At 53.9% G+C, this 24,149-nt stretch overlaps 1 protein-coding gene across 1 annotated transcript in view; it reads left to right on the top strand.

The window, feature by feature from the left end:
* Positions 1 to 24,038, top strand: part of ACO2 (aconitase 2) — a 52,242-nt gene extending 28,204 nt beyond the window's left edge. The window contains exons 2-18 of the mRNA XM_082665492.1: positions 113 to 249; positions 4,360 to 4,618; positions 7,935 to 8,027; positions 11,886 to 12,044; positions 12,269 to 12,419; positions 13,745 to 13,849; positions 14,843 to 14,934; positions 15,976 to 16,081; positions 17,975 to 18,132; positions 18,343 to 18,416; positions 19,165 to 19,276; positions 20,170 to 20,292; positions 20,531 to 20,686; positions 21,586 to 21,777; positions 22,240 to 22,372; positions 22,872 to 22,993; positions 23,497 to 24,038. Coding sequence (XP_082521618.1) covers positions 113 to 249; positions 4,360 to 4,618; positions 7,935 to 8,027; positions 11,886 to 12,044; positions 12,269 to 12,419; positions 13,745 to 13,849; positions 14,843 to 14,934; positions 15,976 to 16,081; positions 17,975 to 18,132; positions 18,343 to 18,416; positions 19,165 to 19,276; positions 20,170 to 20,292; positions 20,531 to 20,686; positions 21,586 to 21,777; positions 22,240 to 22,372; positions 22,872 to 22,993; positions 23,497 to 23,634 — 2,310 coding nt within the window. The 3' untranslated portion in view covers positions 23,635 to 24,038. The remainder of the gene's footprint in view (positions 1 to 112; positions 250 to 4,359; positions 4,619 to 7,934; positions 8,028 to 11,885; positions 12,045 to 12,268; positions 12,420 to 13,744; positions 13,850 to 14,842; positions 14,935 to 15,975; positions 16,082 to 17,974; positions 18,133 to 18,342; positions 18,417 to 19,164; positions 19,277 to 20,169; positions 20,293 to 20,530; positions 20,687 to 21,585; positions 21,778 to 22,239; positions 22,373 to 22,871; positions 22,994 to 23,496) is intronic.
* The last annotated feature ends 111 nt before the right edge of the window (positions 24,039 to 24,149 follow it).

The raw sequence follows: 24,149 nt of genomic DNA on the forward strand, positions 1-24,149 counted from the left end.
AATAGCTCTTGACACTTGAATTCTTTGCTTTTTTCACCATTCTGCGCTGTCTCTCAGGGGTGGACCGCTCTAAATACTCCACTGACAGTCGCTGCTGTCCTTCTTCTTGCAGAAAGCCCTGGGTGTGCGGCAGTACCATGTGGCCTCGGTCCTGTGCCAGCGGGCCGAGGTGGCCATGAGCCACTTTGAGCCCACTGAGTACATCCGCTATGACCTGCTCGAGAAGAACATTAACGTCGTCCGCAAACGGTAAGGCTGCAGGGCGAGCTGCGGAGACTGCGAGAGGGTGTTGGTGCTTCTGGTGCCGCCTGCCCCTTTCGGGCAGCGTAGGAGGTGCTTGGGGAAGGATGGTTGGTCGTGGTGGTGGCAGGATTGAGTCATTTAGGGTACAGCGGTCCCTGCTGAGGAAGGGTGTTCCAGATCAGTGGTGGACCTTCTGTCCTCTCTGCCAAGGAAAAGTCTGTTAGCAAGAAGCCTGGAGATGTGGGCCCTAGGGAAGGTCTCAGGCACTCTTCGGTGCTGTGGCCCGAACCTTCCACCCACTCTTTCCAGGACAGACGACTAGCCCTGGGCCATTTCTCTGGGATCTGCCGGGCCCAGTGACTTCAGAAATACATATATTTCCCCTTCAGTGCGTAAGCCCAGGGGAGAGCTCAGCCTTGAGACTCAGCAGGAATCTCAGGTGGGATCTTGAGCATATTTTTTTTCTGGACCTCTCTTTGCTCATTTGATAAAATGGCAGCTGTCTTTGCACTGCTGTTCTGTGTGCCAGGTTCTGGGCTAGATGCTGGCACAGGAGGGATGAATAAGATACCACAAGAGGACGCGGAGTGGGGGCTGGTAGTGCCAACCAGCGCTGCGCCTGAAACTTGAATGGCTGCAGACAGCTGCGCGCTTGCCTATCTGGTGACATGGCCCTGGGAGGACGAGAGAACCAGTATGAGTACACAGTGTCCCCATCCGCAGTAATAGCTGACGAATGGGCTCAGGTGGACAAAGCCACACTGTGAGTGAGTGATGGGACCTGGTCTCCAGGCTCTCATCCAGTGCTCTGGCCACTGTGCCACACTTGCTCTCTGTTGCCACTTTGCTTCCTCTTTACTGGTATCCTCACTTCAGTTTTACAGGTAAGGGACTATCTTAGTCTTTATCTGCTGTACCTGCAACTTGGCATCACCTAATTGTAATAAAGACCTCTTAATGCACATCAAGGATGTTCATCTGATTCAGGTGGTGTAGGCCTTACTGCTCAAAATGCGGCCCGTGGATCAGCAGCATGGGCATCAACAAGAGCACTGGGAGCTTGTTAGAAATGCAGAGCCTCAGGCCTCACCCCAGACCCACTGAGTCAGAATCTGCAGTTTTAACAGGAGCCCCAGGTGACTGGAGTGCACATCAAAATGTGAGAAGTGCTGGCCAGGTTCCCATCTGGTTCTAATGTGTAGTCAGGGTTGAAACCACTGTCCTCATCACTGTGCAACCTTATAAAATACTTTTTCACCAGAAAACACTATTTATTCTTAGAGCTCTCAGATCACAGCTCAGTGGAAAAATAATAGATTTTGCTTTAGTCTGCAAAACACTTCTCCCCTGCTCTTTATCATGCTTAGAAGGAGAGTTAACATAGAAGCTTGCTTTGAGATAACTTGACAAAAAAGTGTTCACCGTTTTGTCTTTGCTTTAAAAAAATTAATCAAAAAACTGCCCTTTGGTTTTAATTTTTATCAGCAAAATTAACCCTCCCCCTAAAATTTTTCCTTTGCCTTCTTATTCCAACTCTGCACTAACCAGAAAGTCCAATCAATAACTTTTAGCATTTTCCAGATTAGTACAGACAAGAGATGTTCCATTTTCATTGTTGCCATAGAAGAGTGGTTCTTGCTGGAGGTGGGGTGAGGGGTCGATTTTGTCCCCTAGGGAATGTCTAGAGACATTGTAGGTTGTCATAACCTGGGGTGGGGAGTGGTTTACTGTTACCTAGTGGGTAGAGGCCAAAAAAACTGTCACACATCCTACAGTGCAGAAGACAGCCTCCACACTAAAGAGTCATCTGGCCCAAACTGTCAGTTGTGCCATAGTTGAGAAACCCTTCCACAGAGAAAGAAAGCATAAGTGAGGCTGTTCTAAAAAGATGCTAGTGGATTAAAATAGATGTAAGAGTGTTTTAGAGGGCCAGGGGATTTGCAGGGGGACGATTCCTCCACCCTGTGACAGAGGGGCCTGATTCTGTTCCTGGGAACTGGGCCTCTGTCATCCAGTGAAGTGGGGGACAGATGGACATAGAGGACCCACCTTGCCATCCTCAGTTAATCCTCAAGGAAATGTGGTGATGAACTCGTCCTTAGGCTTTTGTCATTGTCAGGCTTTTTTATACAACTTCAGGCATTTGCTGTCAAGGTCTTTGGTTTTAAAGCTCATGTGCTATTTTTCACCTCCCCTGGACGCAGAAGGAGGGGCTGTGCAGTGAGTCACTGCCTGTACACCAGCCTTGGAGATGCTGCCACAAAAAGGGGGCAGGCTGTACTTCAGGCCAGTGCTATTTTTATTCAAGGTTCTCATGACAGCAGAACTGAGAGATTTTTAGAATTGCCAGTTGCTCTGCTGTTGCCCACAGAGCCAGCACCCTAGGAAACTCTTGCTCTCAAGGGGTTAGGTAAACTTGGGAGTGAGGGGCTAGAACCCAGACTAGCAGAAGGACATTTCTCTGCTTTCCCAGCAGAGTCGTATTGGTAATAGCAACAGCAGTAATGATAGTAATGGAACACTTAACTGCAGGCCGGGCCCTGTTCTGAGTTTCCAGATGTTATTGAGAGACAGTATAAAGCCACAGTGGCTCCTTGCATTCTAGCTCTTCCACTCAGTAACTAGCTCATGACCAGGGAGGGTCAAGTTACTTCACCTCACTGTGCTTCAGTTTGCTCATCTGTGTTGTGAGGATAAAGTGAGTTATATACATCAGAGTGCTCTGGGCTGAAAGTAAGTGCTAAGATAAAACTATAATGACAGAGAGCAGGTGAGTGGTTGCTTGGGGATGGGGCAGAAGGGAGGGATTATAAAAGGGGACAAGGAGACTTTTGGGTGATGGAAGTGTTCATTATCTTGACTGTGCTGATGATTTCACAGGTGTATTCATATGTCAGAACTTACCAGTTGTGTACTTTAAATATGTGCGGTTAATTACACACCAATTATATCTCAATAAAGCTGTTTAAAAACAAGTATGTGCTATATAAGTGCTATCTGTTATCTCTTTCCAATACGAGCCCTGGACTTTAGAGACGGGAGCTCCCTGGGAAGGGGCAGTGGCTTATCTGGTTACACGGTGGGTTTAGTACTAGGGTCAGGTCTAAACCCAGAGCCTCTGACTCCTCGTCCCATATATTTTTTTTTGTGGCTCGTTGGGTGTGAGTGGAACTGTGCCCCTCCCGAGGAGCCTTCAGGTTTGGCCTAAGCTTTGAGAACGGCGGGAGGCAGAGTGTGAGGTCCAGGCACGTGGGGTGGCAGCTGTGCTGCAGTGGCAAGCAGCAGCAGGGAGCCTCAAGGTCAGGGGAGGGGGGGTGAGAGTTGACCCGCGCCCAGCTCAGTCTGTGCGGGGGTGGGGGCGGGTGGGGGGGAGGCTGTGCCAAGGAGGCAGCTGAGTCCTGCCCGGGCGGCACCTCCCCGGGGGCTCTGACGAGGAAACAGGGTCTAGGAAGAGGGGCTCGTGAGAGGCCAGAGGCAGCTTCTGTTCTTGAGAGCTGACAGCCACACCTGTCTTCATGGGGTGAGAGCGAGTGGAGCCAGCAGGAAAGGCTTTAGCGTAATAGGGTAACAAGGCCTCTAGCACCTGAGGCGGAGGGTTGCGGGCGGAGCGTGAGGCAGGTTGGGTGAGGGGTGCTGGTGCAGAGTCTCTGTCTCAGTGGGGCTGAGTGCACGGGGGAGGTGGCCGTGAACAGAGAGAAATAGAGCATCCAAGGTGAGACTCTGGCTGCGAACTTGAGCTTCGAACATCACTCTGCTGGGTCTCTGTTACCTCATGGTGGTTTTACTAAATGACAAGGATACAGTAAGGATTAAAAGATGAGACATACACGGAATAGGTGCCCGTCAGATAATAGCAATTAACTGGTAAAAGCAAATATACTTCAGGGAAAAATAAAACAGTGCCGCCTCTTGTGATGTTGGCATTCATCAAGTGGTTTTGGACCTAGCGAGTGCCAGGTGCTGTGCCGTGTGCTGGAGCTACCACAGTGAGCAGCACCGATTCGTCTCCACCCTCGTGGGGTGCAGGGTGCCCGCCGTGTGCGCGGAGAGGGAATGGCTGTGGCGGACGGGGGCCCATGCAGCTGGTCCCAGGCCATCCCTCCTTTCTCCCGCCAGGTTGAACCGGCCTCTGACCCTCTCAGAGAAGATCGTGTATGGACACCTGGATGACCCGGCCCACCAGGAGATCGAGCGAGGCAAGACCTACCTGCGGCTGCGGCCTGACCGCGTGGCCATGCAGGATGCCACGGCCCAGATGGCCATGTTGCAGTTCATCAGCAGTGGACTGCCCAAGGTGGCTGTGCCGTCCACCATCCACTGTGACCATCTGATCGAGGCCCAGCTCGGGGGTGAGAAAGACCTGCGTCGGGCCAAGGTGAGCCGAAGGTAGCGTGGGAGGGGCGTGGAGGGGGCCAGTGGGTGTGACATGGGATGAGAGACAAAACCCTTGAACTAGGGCATTACCCCCAAATTCTAATGGACTCTTTGGTTTAGTTTTTTTTTTTTTTTAATTTATTTTTGCTCTCTTCTACTTTGAAAAATACCATTTGCCCTTTGTGAAGCTGTTAGAAAATACTGAGAAAACCTAAAGAAAACAAAAATCATCCTTAATCTTACCATAATAAAGGTATTCTTTTCAGGTCCTTCTTCTGTAATAAAACAGAATACTTTATAAGAAAAGTGATGCAGATGTCAGGTTCTGATACCTATTGCCGCTTGCTCTGGAGAAGGGACTTTTTAGTTCCCGTGCTGCCACCATCACATGTGATCACTCGTGCTCTCGCCTGGCCCCTGGGGACCTTGTCAGGGAGGGAGGCGAATAGTGTCGCTGTTGGTAAATTTGAGGCGACCAAGGCGCGTGCATCAAGTCCCACACCTGCATGGGGGCGAGGTTAGGACCAGACCCTTATCCCTTCTCCCAGTCAGGGCCCTCTCTTACTGATTGACCCGCTTTGTGGGCTTTCTTCTGTGAGTTTCACTTAACAAGGTAGAAGGGGCTGGATGCCACACTGAAGAGTTTTCCCCTTGGATTCCCCTCACTCTTATGAAACCAAATTTGTGCTCCTTCCTCCAGGCTCTACTTGTGGTGCCTTTGTGTGTGTCTACTCTTGGCAATAGCAGGTCTCTCCCAGCTCTGGGCCTCCACCCTCCCCACCCCCTCCCCGTCCCTCGCAATGGAAGTGGGCACTGCTCTTGGGGGGCCATTGGCAGGAGCTGAATGCTGGCAGGGCTGCAGCCCAGCTGGGCACAGCAGAGCATGCAATTGAAAGTGCTTCGGCTCCCAGGGTCAGCACGGCTCAGAGAGCCTCTCAGACCCATGGGAAACGCTCAGGGCAGCTTTCCCATTCAAGCCCCTTCTTCCTACCTTGGCCTGCTCGTTTGTGTCCTGGTGGGACAGCGGCTCCACTCAGCTGAAAGAGCCCAGCTTTCTGTCTGGTGGTTTCCATGTTAGCAGCAGCGGTGGTGGTAACTGGTAACATTACAGGGGATCCTTCAGTGCTGGGAACTGGGTCCTCTTCAGCCCTAGGGGTGAATGACTGCCTGCAGCAGGGCCACCACCTTCAGGGTCTGGCCCTCCCCTTACTTTATAGTTTTAAAATCTACCTTCTGGAGATGAGATTCACAAAATCATAGGATTTCAGGACCCATTCCCTCATTTATTTAACAAATGTTCATTGAACATTAATTATGTGCCAGGCACTGTGCTAGGTGCTGGGACTCAGTGTGAACATGACAGACAGGGGCTCTGCCTTCTGCCCTCATGGATCTTAGAGTCCAGTAGGGAGACAGAAGCTAAACAATCGCACAAATTGGTAACTGCCAATTTGGGAGAGTGTGGAACGCTGAAAGTATAAGAAAGATGTCTGATTTAGACTTTGTTGGGGAAAGGACAGCCTCTTTTGAGGATGTAACATGTAAGCTGAGATGTGAACAGATAAGCAAGAACGTTCTAGACAGAACAGATGACCTAAAGACCTTGAGGAGGAAGAAACCTGGTACTTTTGTGGAGCTGGAAGGGGCCCTGTGGGCCTGGAACTCTGAGGTGGGTGGGGGCAGGTGCAGGCAGGGCCTTGAGGACTGTGGGCGCCCTCCTAGGAGTCGCTGAGGGGTTTACACAGGAGAGGGATATGGGCAGATTTACATGTATTTGTAAAGGGTCCCTCTGGTTGGAGCTCAGAGAGGCAGAGTGACCTGTCCAGGGTCATACAGACCACCAGAGAAGTATCTAGGCTGAGTTCTGGTCGAGACTCTGCCACACCACTCTGGCCGCCGCGCTGCCTCTCTTCCCACACGCAGACACATGAGCAAATTCACACACAACCAGCTGCCTCCTGCCCTCAGTACCAGTTTTACAATTGGTGACTGATTTATAAACGAAAAACCCAGTATATTATTAATCAGAAAGAGACTGCCTTGGATACCTAAGTTCTTGTCTGCCGTTCTTTTACTTGGGGGAACTACACGGGCCCTCAGAAGGATGCATGGTTGGTGTGGAGTTTAAATGAAGGGGGCTGCACGGTATTGAGAGTGTTTTATGGAGGGCCCAGCGGAATCCACAGTGAGTCCTTCCTCTGTCTTGGAGCGCGGCTGTCCCACACCCAGAGGCTAGCAGGTCTCTATTCCTAGCAGGTCTCTATTCCTACTTCCTCCTTTGCAGCTCTGTGCTGTGTGCTATGGTCCCATCCCTTTAGTCCCTGGGGTCTCACCTATCCAGGGACATGCCATGTCTTCCAGATAAACTCTGGCCTACATCCGTGTGGTGGGAAGCCTTTCCTTCCCCCCGAGGAAGTTGTCTCTGAATTATAGGTATAGTGGGTACCATCCCGTTTTTTGTTTTGTTTGTTCAGAGCATGGTCCATTTCACGGTCTTTCATTTGGGGCCCATCAAACATATTACCCAGTGTTGAGCACCTACCGTGTGCCAGACAGTGGTCTAGGTGTTCTGAGATGTAGTCTCTGTAAGGGAGGTAGCCTTATTTCTGTTACAACGTAGCCCTCAGCTCTGTGGTTGGACAGGCCTGGGTTCAAACACTGGCTCCTCTGTTTAACCCTGGGATCTCCAGCAAGTTATTTCACCTCTGAGTTTCTGTTTTTGCATCTGTAAAATGGGCTTGGTGACATACTTCCCCTGAGTTGTGAGGATGTTTAGCGTGGTGCCATTTCCGTAGTGGACATTCAGTAAATGTCAGCCAGGATTGCAAATGAGGCATCCGAGGTGCCAGTGGAGAAACAACACCCAACATGAGGCGTGGTGGGACCGGGCTGTCCACTCTGTCCCACTGCTTCCCTTTGAGAGTTCCCCTCCCCCACACCATGTCCCAGTTAGTCCTGTAGTCCCATGCTTACCCCTCACTGCTGGCCTTGGCTGAGGACTTGAGTGCCAGAGGGACCCTTCTACAAATAAGGAAACTGAGACCCAGGGCAGGGAAGGGATTTGTTTTGGACCCACTCCCTGGCCAGGTGTCACAGAACTGGACTTTGTCTCTGTTCCCTGCTCTCTCTCCTGGGCCTGCCAGCTGAGACTATGGGCCAGCGTCCAAGCCCTTTTGGAATTATTTGTAGACGGCCTCCAGGAGAGGGCCTGTCTTCACAGTGCCAGCATTTCAGAGTCAGAGGGGAGGGGTGGGGGAGGGGGGAAGGCATGAGCAAACTGTGTTACTAATGACCTGGTTATTGATTTGTCTCCATAGGATATAAACCAGGAAGTGTATAATTTCCTGGCATCTGCAGGTGCCAAGTACGGCGTGGGCTTCTGGAGGCCTGGCTCTGGAATCATTCACCAGGTAAAGCAGGGCCTGGCCTGCCTTTGTGGGTGGGCAGGGGAGCGGGCTGCCCTTAGGGAACCAGGGAGCACCTCCAGGCCTGTGGGAGCCCGGGGCTCAGGCAGGCAATTGGATGACATTTTCATCAGCCCTTAGACTCCTCCGCCTTCATTTTAAATTTAATTTTCTTTTTTCAAAATTAATTAATTAATTATTTTTTGGCCGAGTTGGGTCTTCATTGCTGCACTCAGGCTTTCTCTAGTTGTGACAAGCGGGGCTACTCTTCATTGCAGTGCGCGGTTTTCTCATTGCGGTGGCTTCTCTTGTTGCGGAGCACGGGCTCTAGGCATGCGGGCTTCAGTAGTTATGGCGTGCAGGCTCAGTAGTTGTGGCGCACAGGCTTAATTGGTCCGCAGCGTGTGGGATCTTCCCAGACCAGGGCTCGAATCCATGTCCCCTGCAGTTGGCAGGCGGATTCTTAACCACTGTGCCACCAGGGAAGTCCCTAAAATTAATTTTCACTGTGTCAAGTTATACATTCTCACTCTCCGTGTGAGAAATTAAAATAGTCCCTTCTGACCAGCTTTTTAAGGTTGACATATTTTGTGCTACACCTTCTTCTAAGCATTATGGTATTGTATTGTTTTTTTGTTTTGCTTTTTTCCACAAGCGTTATACCTTGTTGTGTGGATAGCTAGCACTTGATGAGCACATTCCGTGTGCCAGGCACTCCGCAGATGGTAACCTACTGGGTGCTCGCCGTGACCCTGTGAGATTGGCGGTTTTATTGTCCCCACCTTACAGATGAGGAAACTGAGGCATGGAGAAGTTAATCTCCTTGCCCAGGGGCACCCAGTTGGCCGATTGTGGGGCCAGGCTTTGCATCCAGGCGGCCTGGCCCTGGAGCCAGTGCTCCACACTGCTGTGCTGCGTCACGGCCTCCCATCACACCGGGAGCTCTTCCCCTCTCAGTGCACAGAGTGCTCCTCAGAGCCTTTTGGCCCATTGTGGGTGTCCTGGAGGATGGAGGGGCCAAAGGTCACATGGCCACATCAGTCAGGAGTTCTCCTGTGGTCTCCCAAGGATGGATTTTCTCTTGATAGGCAGTTCTGTCGTGTGTGTGTGTGTGTGTGTGTGTGTGTGTGTGTGTGTGTGTGTGTGTGTGTGTGTGTGTGTGTGTGTGTGTGTGTGTGTGTGTGTGTCTGTGTCTGGGGAGATAGGTGATTAGCTTTCATCAAAGGTGTCTGTTCAGGGCTTCTGACTGGTTTGTGGGGTGTGTGCTGGTTTGTGTCCATTTGCCATCCATCCTGTATGTGAAACCTGCCTCTTTGTACCTTCTCAAGGTGACCTTTCTCCCCACCTCCATCCCAGGGCTCACTTCCAGGCCTTCCTTCAAGATGAGCTGAGTCAGGCTGTAATCCGACCCTGCATGGGTTCCCGGCACTGCCCCACTCTGAAACCAGAGCCACAGATCACTGCTCTGCCCTTTCAAACCATCGCCCTTGCCAGGAAGGGGCTCCCCGGGTATGGCATGTCACACTGGTCTGCAGGGGCCAGAGAGCCTCTCTCAGCAGCAGGGCGAGGGAGTCAGGTGGACCCAACCTTGGCCTTTTGTCGTCAAGGGGACCCCAATCCAAGTGTCCTCCATTCACCTTAGTACAAATGCTGAGGCCGTTTTGGCAGCTTCTGGGCCAAAGTTTGGGGTCGTGAGTGATGACAGCTCACACCTGCCAGTGGCCACCAGCTAAGTGTACAGCCTGATATATTTCTTTAGAAAGAAAGTTCCCAGGAATCATGTGATCTCTGTGCAGCTTTTCTTTCCTCTCCCCCTTGACAGTAGGCAGCTTTAATCTGCCATGTCCAGATTAAATCTTAATCCCTTTCCCTCTGCCTTGAGTCCCTTGGCAGACCCTTCCTCCTCCACAGTTCTGCTTTCTGGTCACCTTTGTGAAGTCCTGGCCCTCCGGTGCCCAGCATTGGGGATCTTGTGATCCTGTGTGGGACCCTTCACATTATGGCCACAGTGTATGCTGAGTGTGCCCTGTGGGGACAGGGACTATGGCTTATTTATTCCTCTCTAGCTCTGGGCCTGGCGCCAGGTCAGTATAGAATAGATCCTCAGTGTACATGTGTCATGCAGGTAGATGGCTGAATTTCTAGTTTTATGTTCTAGATGTTAGTCCAGCCTAAAAATACACTTCTCCACCACACCCCCGTCTGCCTAACCGTATGCAGCCGACCACTGAGGTCACTGTCACAACCAGCTTCTTTGTGATGCTTTCTGCAGTCCTCGGGTCTGTGCTGACCACTCCCTTTTGGACATGGACCACACTGGCAGTCTACATGGTGTGACCACACTGAATTCTGTGTGTCTGGTCTTCATGGATCAGACTTTTACAACCTTGAGGAGCTTTAGAGATTAACTAGTTTTAAATCTTTTTATGTGGCCAAGGAAAAGGAGGGCTGGAGAAATGAAGCAGTTAAACGGCGTTCTCTCCAACAGTTGTTTTTTGTTAGGGATTTCTTCTGTGTTGGCCTATTCTCCCAGCCAGCTGCCTCGTTTCTGGAGAAGGAACCAGGTCTTCTAACTTTCTGTGTTCCCAAGAGGCGAGACCCCTGGACCCTTGCTGAGTCTGCTGAGCGGATGCCTAGCCTGAGGCAGAAGCCCTGGGGTTTCTGTAATATTCTGGGGAGACTACCCACCATTCCATCAGTCCTGACAGTTCATAGAGCCTTTCGCATCTCTGATCTCATTTATCCTCCCCAACATCCTTATATGTGTGTTGGGCCATAATTGCCTCTGGCAGCAAGCAACAGAACCTCAGGTGAAGGATCTTGCTGCAAAATAATAAATAAAAATAATGCCTCTCTCAGACATTATTACAGCTTGACGGACATGTTCCTATCAAGTGCTCACAATGATCCAGTGAGGGGGGCACTGTTATCAGCTACTTTTTACAGATGGGAAGCTGAGGCTTGGAGGGGTGAAGTGACTACCGGTAGGTGGTGCGGCCACACCGCAGACCCAGGCGTGGCCTTTGGCTGCAGTTTCTTCAAGCAGCCCTGCTGCAGCCTCAGCGTGTCCAGCACCTCAGCTGTCAGGATGATGGGCGGGGCTGCACTGGGGGAGCTGCCCCCGTAGCTCCTTTAAATATCCTGGGGAGAAATGCTCACCGCCAGCTCCTAGCTCCCAGCTAGGAGGAGTGCCTCGACGAAGGGAACACTGAGTTCAGAGGTAATGCGGCAAGTCATCCTCTTCCTTAAGCAAGTCACTTCTGTTCTCAGAGCCACCTCCAGGCCACTGAGGCTAGGGAGGTGTTGTCTGTACTTCTTTTTAGTTCAGTGGTGGAAAAACTCCTGGCCTGTGCTCCCGTAGGATTCCCGGTACTTCCTTGTGGGTGCTGGAGCCAGGCCATGAAAGATTGTCTGCCCTGTTGAGAAGCCAGATAAGCACACTCCCTGTGTCCACCACGTGAGGCAGTGGGTGTTGTAGGGGAACACCTTTCAGGGGTCAGCACTTGTCCCCAGGCCTGTCACACGACACACTCTTGTACCTAGTTCATCTGGTTCTCGCCACAATCCTGGGGTCGAGGTGGTGTGGCCGTTCTTAACAAATGAGGAAACTGAGGTGCAGAGAGGCACTGACAAGCCCAAGTCATACAGTCAGGAACTGTCAGAGCAGTTTGTGAGCCCAGGCCGCCGGTCTCCCAGGTCTCTGGCTCGTCCAGGCCACACTGGAGAGGCCCCATCCTGGAGGGGTGCCTGGGAATGGCCCAGTGGCCCAGTGTCGGTAGGGGGCAGTTTTGCAGACCCCTTTGGAGCCCTACCTCCATTCTCTCCTGAGGGCTTTTAAGCTTAAGATCTTGGATTCTTTTTCAGATCATTCTGGAAAACTATGCATACCCTGGGGTTCTTCTCATTGGCACTGATTCCCACACCCCCAATGGTGGTGGCCTGGGGGGCATCTGCATTGGAGTTGGGGGCGCTGATGCAGTGGACGTCATGGCTGGGATCCCCTGGGAGCTGAAGTGCCCCAAGGTGAGGGGTAGGGAAGGGCTCATTTCGGGGTGACAGCAGAGGGGTGGTTGGCGGGGGTGAATGGGAGATGTGGGACCCGAAAAGGATGAGAGAATAGGTCAGGCTCAGATCTCTTTGGGAAGGAGGCAGGGATAAATAAGCTGAATTCCAGCAGGTAGATTCCTGGTTGGAACATGGCACATGATACACAGGCCTGTAACTGCTTCCTTGCCCCACCTACTCAGGTGATCGGTGTGAAGCTGACAGGCTCACTCTCCGGTTGGACCTCACCCAAAGATGTGATCCTAAAGGTGGCGGGCATCCTCACAGTAAAAGGCGGCACGGGCGCGATTGTGGAGTACCACGGGCCTGGCATAGACTCCATCTCCTGCACTGGTGAGGAGGGCGGCCACGTGACATGGCTCTCAGCCTGTGCTGGGCCCAATGGGGCCTGCAGTTGAGCCGTAGAAGCAGTGAATGGCCTTCCCCTGAGGATCTGTCCAGTCAATTTGGGGACTTGGGATGGACACTTAGAGGTCGAGGGGAGACCTCACTGTCTAGTCCAGGTCCCTCATTAAACGGGAGACTGGGGCCCCTCAAGGACGACAGGTAACTTCCCTTAGGGGCTGAGCCAACTTGGCTGTGGCCCTGGGCTGCCTTGGGTGATCCAGAAGAAGAACCTACAGAGGGTAGAGGTGGTGGTGGGAAGGGGAATCAGAGTCAGGGCTTCTGTCTCAAAGCAGCCGCAGTCTCACATCTTCCCTTGGCTGGAGTTGGAACCTCACTCTCTTCCTTTGGATTAGAGACCGTCACTTGCTAGTCTCCAAGACCAGGTGGGAGCCAGCCCCTTCCTACTCATCACTCCTGGTGATCTGGCCCCAATGCCTGGGCCCTCAGAAATCCAGGTAGACTTGGAATGAACCTTAGAGATGGTTCAGTCCAGACTTCCCTAGGGGCCTCCCTCAGCTCCACAGCAGCCCCACAGAGCTACAGTTCAGCTGGCCCTTGTGTCCCTCCAGTGATGTGGGGCTCATTCTTATAAGTAGCCCTTACTACTGTTGGACAGCTCAGTTAGGAAGTTGGCAACAAGCCCAGACCCATGTCCCAGCAACCCCATGAGGCTCGAGTCCTGATAGCAGTCAGGGCATCTGTAGCCTTTCTAGTTCTGTGGGCGGTCTGTGGTCCAGGCAGTGGACGTCATTCCAGTCTTATTGCTGGAAAACTGCGGACCCAGAAACATTTCCACCGTGTTGTAGCTGAAACAGTGCAGGCCTGCACACCAGGCAGTCAGACCGAGACCCGCAGGCCACGCTGCATTTGCTCTGTGGCATGACCTTGGGCCTCTCTGAGCCAGTTCCCTCGCCTGCAGATGGACACAGTAACAACTGGGTGGTCTGGCCAGGTCAGCGTTCATTACATGGGGGCTGTCTAGTCTGCTGAGCAGGACAGCCAGGCCTAGAACTGGAACTTGGCTTGCAGGAGCTGAATCTTGTATCCCCTTCACTCTACCCAGCAGCCACCCTGAGAACCGGGACACCGAGCTCTGGCCCCGTGGCCTCTCTTCACTGGGCCTCATTTTAACCCTGGGCCACAGAGGCAGTGAGAGTGAGGGAAGAAATGATGCCAGCTCCCTGGTGTGAAGACGTGTGTGCACCTCTAGCAGGTGTGGGGGACCCTCGCCTAGCTGCACAGCCAGCCCCTTGGGCTCTGTTTCTCTACAGGCATGGCGACAATCTGCAACATGGGTGCAGAAATTGGGGCCACCACTTCGGTGTTTCCTTACAACCACAGGATGAAGAAGTACCTGAGCAAGACAGGCCGGGCAGGTGAGCCAGTGGGCGTCCTAAGTCCTAAGCCTGGTGTCTCCGGACTGGCTTCAGAGGCTCTGAGAAGCCTCTAACGGTCTGTGAGAGGTTATGTGTGTTACTGTTCCTGAGTGGGGTGTCTGTAGCTCTCATCAGCTTCTCAGTGGGTCTGGCATCTAAGTGTGAGATATCCCTGCCTCAGGATTGGAATTTAGTTTCCCCTGAAAGGGTGTCTGCATTCCGGTTCTTCTTGGCCTGGTCCCTGGTGCCCTCTGTGGGAGGCTCTGGAAATGACATGGATCTGCTTCTGTTTGTAATTCCTGCCCTGGCAGGGGGAGGAGGAAAAAGGTCTGGAACAAGAACCACTTTGTAGGCCTCCCTCAGCAACTTCCCTGAGGTTCTAGTTTGGCTTCTTTGAAACCCAGAGTGGGAAATGGGTCCTGGGGGAGGAATTGTTGGAGCCTCTGAAGGGAGGTGAGCGAGGGTGATTGGTGGAGCCAGAGGCCAGGGGCCTGGGGGGGAGTTTGTCACTTTGTTCCCAAGCTCTCCGCACAGAGTCCTACCTGAAAGGCCCTTCCCTCGCTTTTATTATCAAGTAACTTCTTCTCCTTCTTTAAAAACTCAGTGCTTCTCATCTCCAGGAAGCCTTCCCTGACTCTGAGCCTCAGTCACTACTTCTCCCCTGTGTCCCCGTGTTCCTGTGTGCCTCTGTTGTATTATGTTGTGACTTCCGGCTCACTGATAGCTCCTTCGCTAGACGTGAGCTCCTCGAGGGCAGGAGCTGTGTCCTGTGCTGTTTGTTTTGTTCCTTTGTTTGCTCAGTCAGTGTCCAGGGCCTGGTGTTTGACAGGTGCCTGGTAGCTGTGGTTCATATGGATGGATGGGTGGGTGGGTGGGTGGATGCATGGATGGATGGATGGATGGATGGGCAGGTGGATGGATGGATGGATGGATGGAGTCTCATGGCCAATTTCTGTTTTACATGCTTCAGTCTCCCTCCCGTGTTGATTTCAGACATTGCCAACCTTGCTGATGAATTCAAGGATCACTTGGTACCTGACCCTGGCTGCCATTATGACCAACTGATAGAAATTAACCTCAGCGAGGTGAGGAAGGGAGTTGGTTCCAGGAGTTTCTGAGGGTGGGGGGTTCAGGCCCCGTCTGGGGACTTCTGGTGGGCCCTGGGGAGAGCCAGAGCCGGTCCCTGGCTGCACACCCAGCAGGGCTCTTGGGCTTTTGGTTCCCCAGTGTCCCTGCAAACTGCTGCCTGAATCAGTGGGGTGGGAGGGGCAGCAGGAAGGCTGTATGGCCAAGGGGAGAGTGGAGGTGGCTATGGCTGGTGATTCAGAAACGTTCAGTTGGCCCCCACCTCAGCTTTAGGAGAAGCCAAGATTTTGCCCTAGAGTTGTGAGAGTTCAGAGGGCAAAGCCCAAGATTCCCAAGCCTGAGCCTGGCACCCTGAGACCTGTAGGCCAGGGTGGCGTTTGGAAGGCCAGAGAAAGGGCAGTCTGGAGGAGCAGAAGCAGCAGAGCACAGCAGCCAAGGGTTTAGGCCCTGAAGCCAACCTGCATGAGTTCACATCTTGATTCTGCCACTTAAGCCTGCGACCTTGGGCAAGTTACTCAAGCACTGTGGGCCTCACTTCACAGTGTACCCAAGGCAGTCATGGGAACTGAATGAGCTAATCCGTGTAATAACAGTTGCTGACATTTATTGAGTGCTTACTGTGTGCCAGGCACTTCGTTAAGTGCTTCACGTTGATTGATAAGTATCGTCACATGTAAAGCATCTGGCTGTAAGATTCCAGAAGCACCATAGTATGGGAGGTAATGGGCTTAGGAAGCTGGCAACCTTGATTCATCCCATGCCTCTGCTATCGCCGAGCTATGTGACCTTGGGCAAGGCAGGCGCTCTGCCGTCTGCAGGCTGGAGATGACGAGCCGTGAGGGGTTGGAGAGATCCCAGGAGCTGCAGCACGTACAGTGCCTGTTGCTCGGGCGTTTCCTGGGTAGAGGTTTGAGCCGTGAGAACAGTAGTTGGCCTCCCAGGCCCACCGTGACTTGGTGAGCGGGAGTGAGGCCGCCTCTGAAGAAGAGAGGCTGTCCGCGCGCCAAGCTGGGTTCCCTCCCGTGCCTTTTCTTCCTCAGCTGAAGCCGCACATCAATGGGCCCTTCACCCCCGACCTGGCTCACCCTGTGGCAGAAGTGGGCAGTGTGGCAGAGAAGGAGGGGTGGCCCCTGGACATCCGAGTAGGTGAGCCACCCCCGCCCCCTGCCTCAGGGCCAGCGGTCCACCCAGGGCTGTGGGCTGTGGCCTGTGCTTACCGCGGGGCCCTTCCTGAATGGACCAGGCACTTTCTGAAGTAGTTGGTTTTTTTCTTATGGCTTTTTAAAGAAATTAGTTTTTCTTGGTATAAAAGAAATAGAGGGATTTCCTGATGGTCCAGTGGGTTAAGACTTCACCTTCCAGTGCAGAGGGTGCAGGTTCGATCCCTGGTTGGGGAGCTAAGATCCCACGTGTCTTGCGGCCAAAAAAAAACCAAAATGTAAAACAGAAGCAATGTTGTAACAAATTCAGTGAAGACTTCAAAAATGGTCCACATCAAGAAAATCTTCATAGAGTCTGTCATACAGAGTGAAGTAAGTCAGAAAGAGAAAAACAAATACTGTATGCTAACACATATATGTGGAACCTAAAAAAAAAAAGAAAATCTTCAAAAAAAAAAAGAAAAGAAATATGTATCAGTGTAGAGAATATTGACAAATAAGAAGTATTTTAAAACACCCCTAATCTCCACCCTCAGCCAGAAGCAGCTCTAGAAGCTCTTTGACAGGAATACTGTATTTCTGTGTACATGCACATACTGATGTGTGTAATTTTCTGTTTTACAAACACTTCCTCTCACCAACCATGACGACTGATTTTACTTTACATGCTTTACATATACGGACACACTGGCATGGTATCACTGTTGTCACAGTTTAGTGTGGCTGTGAAGCACATGAACCCAGGTGGCCTGGGTATGAATCTGACTCTGCCACTTCACAGCTGGGTGACTGAGAGCAAATCACATCACCACCTGTGCCTCGGTTCCCCAGGTGTAAAACGAGGGTGATACTGTGCTTACCCGTTAAAATTGCTGGGAAGTGGGACGAGTTAATGTGTGGTAAGAGCTTTCGGTGGTGCCTGGCATGAAGTGCTATACAATGTGTTCAGCCTTATGAGCTGAAGTAAATAAAAACAAATCTTTGGTAGCTTAAAATTAGAAACTAAATTGCTGAGCTGGTGAGAGAGACTGTCTCTGTCTATAGACAGTGTGATGTCATCCAGTCTATTGACTTTCTGAATAACTGTGATAGACTTTCCTTTTTCTGATTTATTTACTTAATTAATTTACTTTTTTGGCTGTGTTGGGTCTTTGTTGCTGCGTGTGGGCTTTCTCTAGTTGCGGCGAGCAGGGGCTACTCTTCATTGCGGTGCGTGGGCTTCTCATTGCAGTGGCTTCTCTTATTATGGAGCACGGGCTCTAGGCGCGCGGGCCTTAGTAGTTGTGGCATGCGGGCTTCAGTAGTTGGGGCTCGTGGGCTCTAGAGTGCAGGCTTAGTAGTTGTGGCGCACGGGCTTAGTTGCTTCGCAGCATATGGAATCTTCCCGGACCAGGGCTCGATCCCGTGTCCCCTGCGTTGGCAGGCGGATTCTTAACCACTGGGCTACCAGGGAAGCCAGACTTTTTAAAAAGAATTCTTTTCCCCCTGATTATAAACCAACTAGAAAGCCAGAGAATACTACAAAGTATAAGAGAAGAAAATTGGCCTATAGGCCCTCACCCAGCAGCAGTCATGTAAGTGTCTCAGTGTGGGCCTGCTGATGTGCATACACATGCAGACTGTACTACTGTAAGAGTGGCTTGTACTGCTTCCACGCATGTTCAGTGTCGTGTTCACTGGCCTCATCTTCCTTTAAATGGCTGGGTCAAGAGGAGCTTATCCTTTACTCTTAAACAGCTAGGTAGTTTGCTTCCAACGTGTCTCTGTTGGAAGCAGAGTTGGTGAACTCTTGACCAGACCTGGATCATTTGCGGTCAGGTGGAGAGCTCTGGTTACTCTCTCCTCCTGACTCCCGGCCTCACCACCTATGATGCACCAGGTCTGATCGGCAGCTGTACCAACTCCAGCTATGAGGACATGGGGCGTTCAGCTGCTGTGGCCAAGCAGGCACTGGCTCATGGACTCAAGTGCAAGTCCCAGTTCACCATCACGCCAGGCTCTGAGCAGATCCGTGCCACCATTGAGCGGGACGGCTACGTGAGTGCCCACGCATCCCGCCCCTGGCTCCCCCACCCCACTGCTGAGTAACGTGGCTTCAGGGCAGAACAAACCACAGCCTTGTAGGCAGGGGCTGGGACGGGCCCCAGGGTTCCCATCAGCTATTCATCCCTCAGGCTGCTGAACCACCCTTTCCCATCAGCTGCCAGCCTGCCCCTGACAACTCCCTGTCCTCTGTCCCTGCTGCAGGCACAGATCCTGAGGGACGTGGGTGGCATTGTCCTGGCCAATGCCTGTGGCCCCTGCATTGGCCAGTGGGACAGGTGAGAAGCACGATTTTTTTTTTTTCTCTTTTGCGGTACGCGGGCCTCTCACTGTTGTGGCCTCTCCCATTGCTGAGCACAGGCTCCGGACGCGCAGGCTCAGCGGGCATGGCTCACGAGCCCAGCCGCTCTGCGGCATGTGGGATCTTCCTGGATCGGGGCACGAACCCGTGTCCCCTGCATCGGGAGGCGGACTCTCAACCACTGCACCACCAGGGAAGCCCCAGAAGCACGATTTTGATAGGACGGCCCTTTATGTCCTGGGGTACAGAGCCCCAGATGTTGAGGGGAGATGTCACTGAAGTGAAAACTCTCAGCCCAAGGCCTCTAGCTTTGGGGCTGTTGCACATTAGAAGACTTTTCCAGGAAGGACTGGAAAGTTGGGCTGGAAGTAAAGAGGAAGAGCCTCCAGCAGCACTGAGTGGCCACCTGGACGAGCCTGCGGTGGCAGGAAGAAGCCAGGGGGCCTCATCGTAATGCACACAGTGGTGACCTCTGATGCAGCCTCTTGAAAGGAAGCAGTGCCCGGGTCAGGAAACTGTGGCCTTGGTCTGGCCTCTGTCTTACGTGTGGTCTCAAGCAAACCTCAGTGATGCCCGAGGTTCCCTCTTGCTCTGTGTGTGTGAGTTCTGGGAGGAGGTGACCCTTTCAGGGTCTTTCCAGTTCCCCCTCCTCTGCCATGAGCTAGGCAGGATGGGCCAGGTGGCAAGGCCAGACATCCCTAACTCTGTCCCCTCTGACCTGGCAGAAAGGACATCAAGAAGGGGGAGAAGAACACCATCGTCACCTCCTACAACAGGAACTTCACAGGCCGCAATGATGCGAACCCCGAGACCCATGCCTTTGTCACATCCCCTGAGGTGAGACTCTGCCAGGCCCGGCCCTAACCTGGGACGGCCTCTCGGGGCCCTGCTGCTGGCCGATCAGGGGAGTAGGGGCACTGGGGAAGGCCGTCTGACCCCGCAGGGCTGCTGAGGGAGGCTTGGCATCGCAGGGCAAGGGACTGTCAGGGCAGAAACCAAGAGCCATAAACCTTGCCGGCCCCAGGCGTCCAGCTCCCTTGGTGCCCCCCGCCTGGCTCCGCTCAGTGGCAGGAGCCTGAGGTCTCATTTAGCACAGTTGCGATGGTGAGCAGGAGCCTTAGCATCACCTGGGGACAGAAGGCAGCCCACCTCCACCCAGCCCTATGGCCTTGACCCTGTCGCTCCCCTCCTCTGTGCCCCAGGGTCCTGTCGGTGGCCCAGGAGCAGCGCAGGAGTTGCTCGCACTGTCCCTGAGCCGGGAGGGAGGCCGCTGTCATGGTGAACAGCCACTGAGCCGCGTGCTCCGGGCACTTAGTGGTTGTCCGCACTTGGCCAGTCTTTTGTAACTTGGTTTTTTGAATGAGTGTTCCAGAAATACTGTTGTGAAGAAACGGCCCTTTCCATGTTTTCAGTGCCCATTAAGGAACATTTTCACTGCAGCCGCATTTCCGGCCTCTCTGGGTCCAGCACTGACCCTGGTCGAGGGGGCTCTGAGGTCAGGCCCCAGTGGGGGTGGTAGAGGCCAGATTACCCTTGGGTTCATGAGTCCCCTGCGGGCCCAATGGCCCTGGTCCCAGGGAGATTCCTGCAGCTCCCACCTCTAAGGGGAAGAGTGGTCTGTGGAGAATCTGGAAATTTCCTGGGCTCCAGCTCAGTTTTGGTCTCTGCTGAGGTGGAGGAACGGGAGTGGAGTTTGGTGCCGACTGACAAACTGGCCGCCTCCATTTCAGATTGTCACAGCCCTGGCCATTGCTGGCACCCTCAAGTTCAACCCAGATACTGACTTCCTGACGGGCAAGGATGGAAAGAAGTTCAAGCTGGAGGCTCCAGACGCAGATGAGCTTCCCCGAGCGGTGAGCAGGCACCACCACGGCCACCTGTCCTGCACGCCCGCCTCGGCCTGGGCCTCAGGGCCGCTGTGTGGCTGAGACACTTCCTGCCCAGGAGGGACGCTCACTGTCTGTGAGAGTGAAGCGGCCGTGTTCACCGGGAGAGAGCGGCTTGGTGCTCGGGGGAGCTTGCCTTCCGTGAGAGCCTTTCTGAATGGGGGCTGAGGGGCTGGCACCCAATGTGCCCTGTCCCCTGCTGCAGGAGTTCGATCCTGGACAGGACACCTACCAGCACCCCCCTAAGGACAGCAGCGGGCAGCGGGTGGACGTGAGTCCCACCAGCCAGCGTCTGCAGCTCCTGGAGCCTTTTGACAAGTGGGATGGCAAAGACCTGGAGGACCTGCAGATCCTCATCAAGGTCAGCGGCGTGGGGACAGGGAGGACACTGTGCTGCCAGGGCACCCTCCCTTGATTGGTAGGAAGGGCCGTGAAACCACACGTTCTCCCATGGACCATGGTGGAGGACACAGTCAAGATTAGGGTGGGGGCAGGAAGGGAGGTTTGGCTGCAGAGGAGCCAAACCTCTTCCACTGCCCCGTGCCGGGCAGAACTGAGTCTGGCCAGCTGCTGTCTGAGGCCCTCAGCAGTCCTGCTCCAGCTGGTGAGGGCCACCTCCAGTGGGTGTGGGTAGTGAATGCAGCACAGGGAGGGCAAGATGGGCACATGTGACCCTGCACAGCCAGGTCTCCACACGTCTGGCTTGCAAGACAAGCTCCGGAAGACGTCATTTCCTCTGTTCCCACAGTTGAGCATCGGGGGTATGGCCTGTGTTTGGGAGCTGAGCAGACAAGCTCTTGTGGTACAGCCAGAGGCCTCAGACCCATGTCACACGTGCATTATGCTGTTAACTGTGGGGTCTCCAGGCAGTGTCACAGCCAATATTAGGCCCACGTGGTAGATGAAACGGATCAGTCACTAGCCAGAACCCAGACACATCCCTGGGCTCCTCTCTGTGTCGCTGGTCTTCCAGCCTGGGCATCTCCTACCTGGGGGCCTAGGTCTAAAGGGTGAGTGAGCAGACATACGTGTCCTCCATGTCCAGACTCCTCTACCCCCTCTGAGGGGTGGGTGACAGCCTTGCCTGAGCCCTCTTGGCCAGAGTGGTGACGCCAAAACTGTAGACCCTGTGTCACAGCCCGACATCCTTCTCGTGTCCCCATCCCCCGGTCCCGCTGCCTGCCTCGAGAGGGCCTCTCCCTTCATCCGCCACTCAGAGGCCCTGCCACGACCTCTGTCCTCTCTGCTCACCCACCCCAGGTCAAAGGGAAGTGTACCACTGACCACATCTCGGCTGCTGGCCCCTGGCTCAAGTTCCGTGGGCACCTGGACAACATCTCCAATAATCTGCTCATCGGTGCCATCAACATCGAAAACGGCAAGGCCAACTCCGTGCGCAATGCTGTCACCCAGGAGTTTGGTCCCGTCCCTGACACTGCCCGCTACTACAAGGTGGGTTGGTGGGGGTTAGGGATGGGGGTCCTCTGGCACCTCCTGGTGGCTGCATGGGGCAGTGGGTGGTTCAGGGACAGGGGGAGTCCATAGCAGTAACTCTGCAGTTGAATAGTGTCCCAGTGCCACGGAGGCAGTCCCATGTCTGTCACCCCCACTGCCCTGGGCTCTCCCCGACACTGTGCCCCCCACTCACGCCTGCCTCCAGGCTGAGCACTGATGGGGGGGGGTCGCACCTTCTCAGGCCCACTGCAGACAGCCAGGGCCCGTGTCTCATCACATGTCTTCCCAGGGCCTGGTTTGGGCCAGATTCACCTCTAACTTCACCTGTCCTTGGGGAGCAGGTGAGGAGGGGACTCTCTAGCTCCTTGACCTGTGAGCCTTAGGAAGCCCGAGGACTGTGCAGGAGGGGGGCCAGTGCCCTACTCTCCCTCATAAACTCGCTCCTTACTTTCCTGACAGGCACATGGCATCCGGTGGGTGGTGATCGGAGATGAGAACTACGGCGAGGGCTCGAGCCGGGAGCACGCGGCACTGGAGCCTCGCCACCTCGGGGGCCGGGCCATCATCACCAAGAGCTTCGCCAGGATCCACGGTGAGCTGGAGTGCCATCCCAGCCCCATCCACCTCCCCTCGCTGGCAGCCCAAGGTTCCTCAACCTGCCAGTGGCCCAGTGGGGCCTGGAGCCACACGCCTGGTTCCTGGGGCGTGTCGGCAGCTCATTTTCCACCATCACCAGCCTCCAGCCTCTGCCCCTTCAGGTTTGCGTGGATTCTGACACCCACGGCTTCCCATCTCTAGCATGTGCTGGTCTTGCTTCCAAACTTGTAGCAGTTGAAATCTAGGGCACGTGGTCAAAGGATTGTCTCTGATTGTCAGAGGCCTCAGGAAACACAGGCATCAAAGCACACTTGCATAGGGCCCCACATCACTGGGAGTGCGCCACCTTGGTCCTCATAGTCGATGCCCCAGGTTTGTCCCCATGTGGCAGGACTAGGGGTGCCTCTCCCAGAGCCTTAACTAGATTTGGTTGGTGAGGTTCCTCACAAAAGGAACCTGCCGTGTATGGACTGAGTGTGCCCTCTGCCTTCTAGAAACCAACCTGAAGAAGCAGGGTCTACTGCCCCTCACGTTCGCTGACCCAGCTGACTACAACAAGATTCACCCTGTGGACAAGCTGACCATCCAGGGCCTGAAGGACTTTACCCCTGGCAAGGTAGGGGACCAGGGAAGGAGGTGAACCAGCCAGCCCATTTCCCCCAGGGCCCTCCTAAGAGGGGAGGGGAATGGAGTGGGCAGCCACCTTGGTTCCCCTCCTTCTAAACCTGGCCCTACCTGCACCTCCTCCCATGAGCCTCTGTTCCAGCTAGAAGGGCCCCTAAATTCTCCAGGTAACCCCCCTAGAGAGGGAAGGAAATGCCGTCCCATAGATGAGGGTAGAGCCAGCTCAGGCCCTCCTACCGTCCACTCAGTAGCCCAGGCTTGGCACTCAGAGGCCAACAGCCCATGCCCGGCAGGACCTTCTTGGCCCCAGGAGTTAAGCCATCTAGGTCTTACCATGGCCACCAAGGCCCAGACCTGGCCTAGGATTTGGTTCGCCTTGCTGGCGCCAAGGACCCAGAGCATTGACCCACCCTCCTGACCCTCTACCAGAACCGAGGGCCGTGTTCCCAAGAGCCAGGCCACCCACACCTGCCTCCCTCCCCCTCCTCCTCCCAGCCCCTGAAATGCATCATCAAGCACCCCAACGGGACCCAGGAGACCATCCTCCTGAACCACACCTTCAACGAGACCCAGATCGAGTGGTTCCGCGCTGGCAGTGCTCTGAACAGAATGAAGGAGCTGCAGCAGAAGTAAGGTCCTGCTCTGCCACCAGCGCCCGCCCGTCCTGCTCCTCGGACCCAGCTCCGGTGTCACGAGTGCAGTTCTGCGTCACCAAAACGGGATCTGATCCGATCCAGCCGTGGCTTCGCTCACCACCGAGATGGTGTGGCCAGGCCTCCTGGCCTCTCTTCCCTCTGCCCATGGAGCAACCCACAGGTGGGGGTGGGGAGGTTCTTAAAATAACGTATCAACCCCCCACCTTCCTGTTTTTAGTTTGATTCAGATCTTGAGCAGCTTTGGGCAACTGTATTTATTTTTAACGACAGACTCCCATCTAAAGTTTTTCTCCTGCATGATCATTTCACTGGTGGCCGAAGGGTTCGAAAGATCCTTTTGCTCTTCTAAGGAAAATAAGAATCCAGATTCAGTGAGTGTTCCTTTGTGAGTGATGGTGTCTGTGCTGTCACCAACTCCAGCCTGTGGGGCAGGGGGTCCTTCACAGCCAGAGTCAGTGGATGCCGACAGCCACGCCACAGCCGGACCCATCA

Source organism: Grampus griseus, assembly GCF_964374135.1.
Source record: "Grampus griseus genome assembly, chromosome: 11".
Classification (NCBI taxonomy): domain Eukaryota; kingdom Metazoa; phylum Chordata; class Mammalia; order Artiodactyla; family Delphinidae; genus Grampus; species Grampus griseus.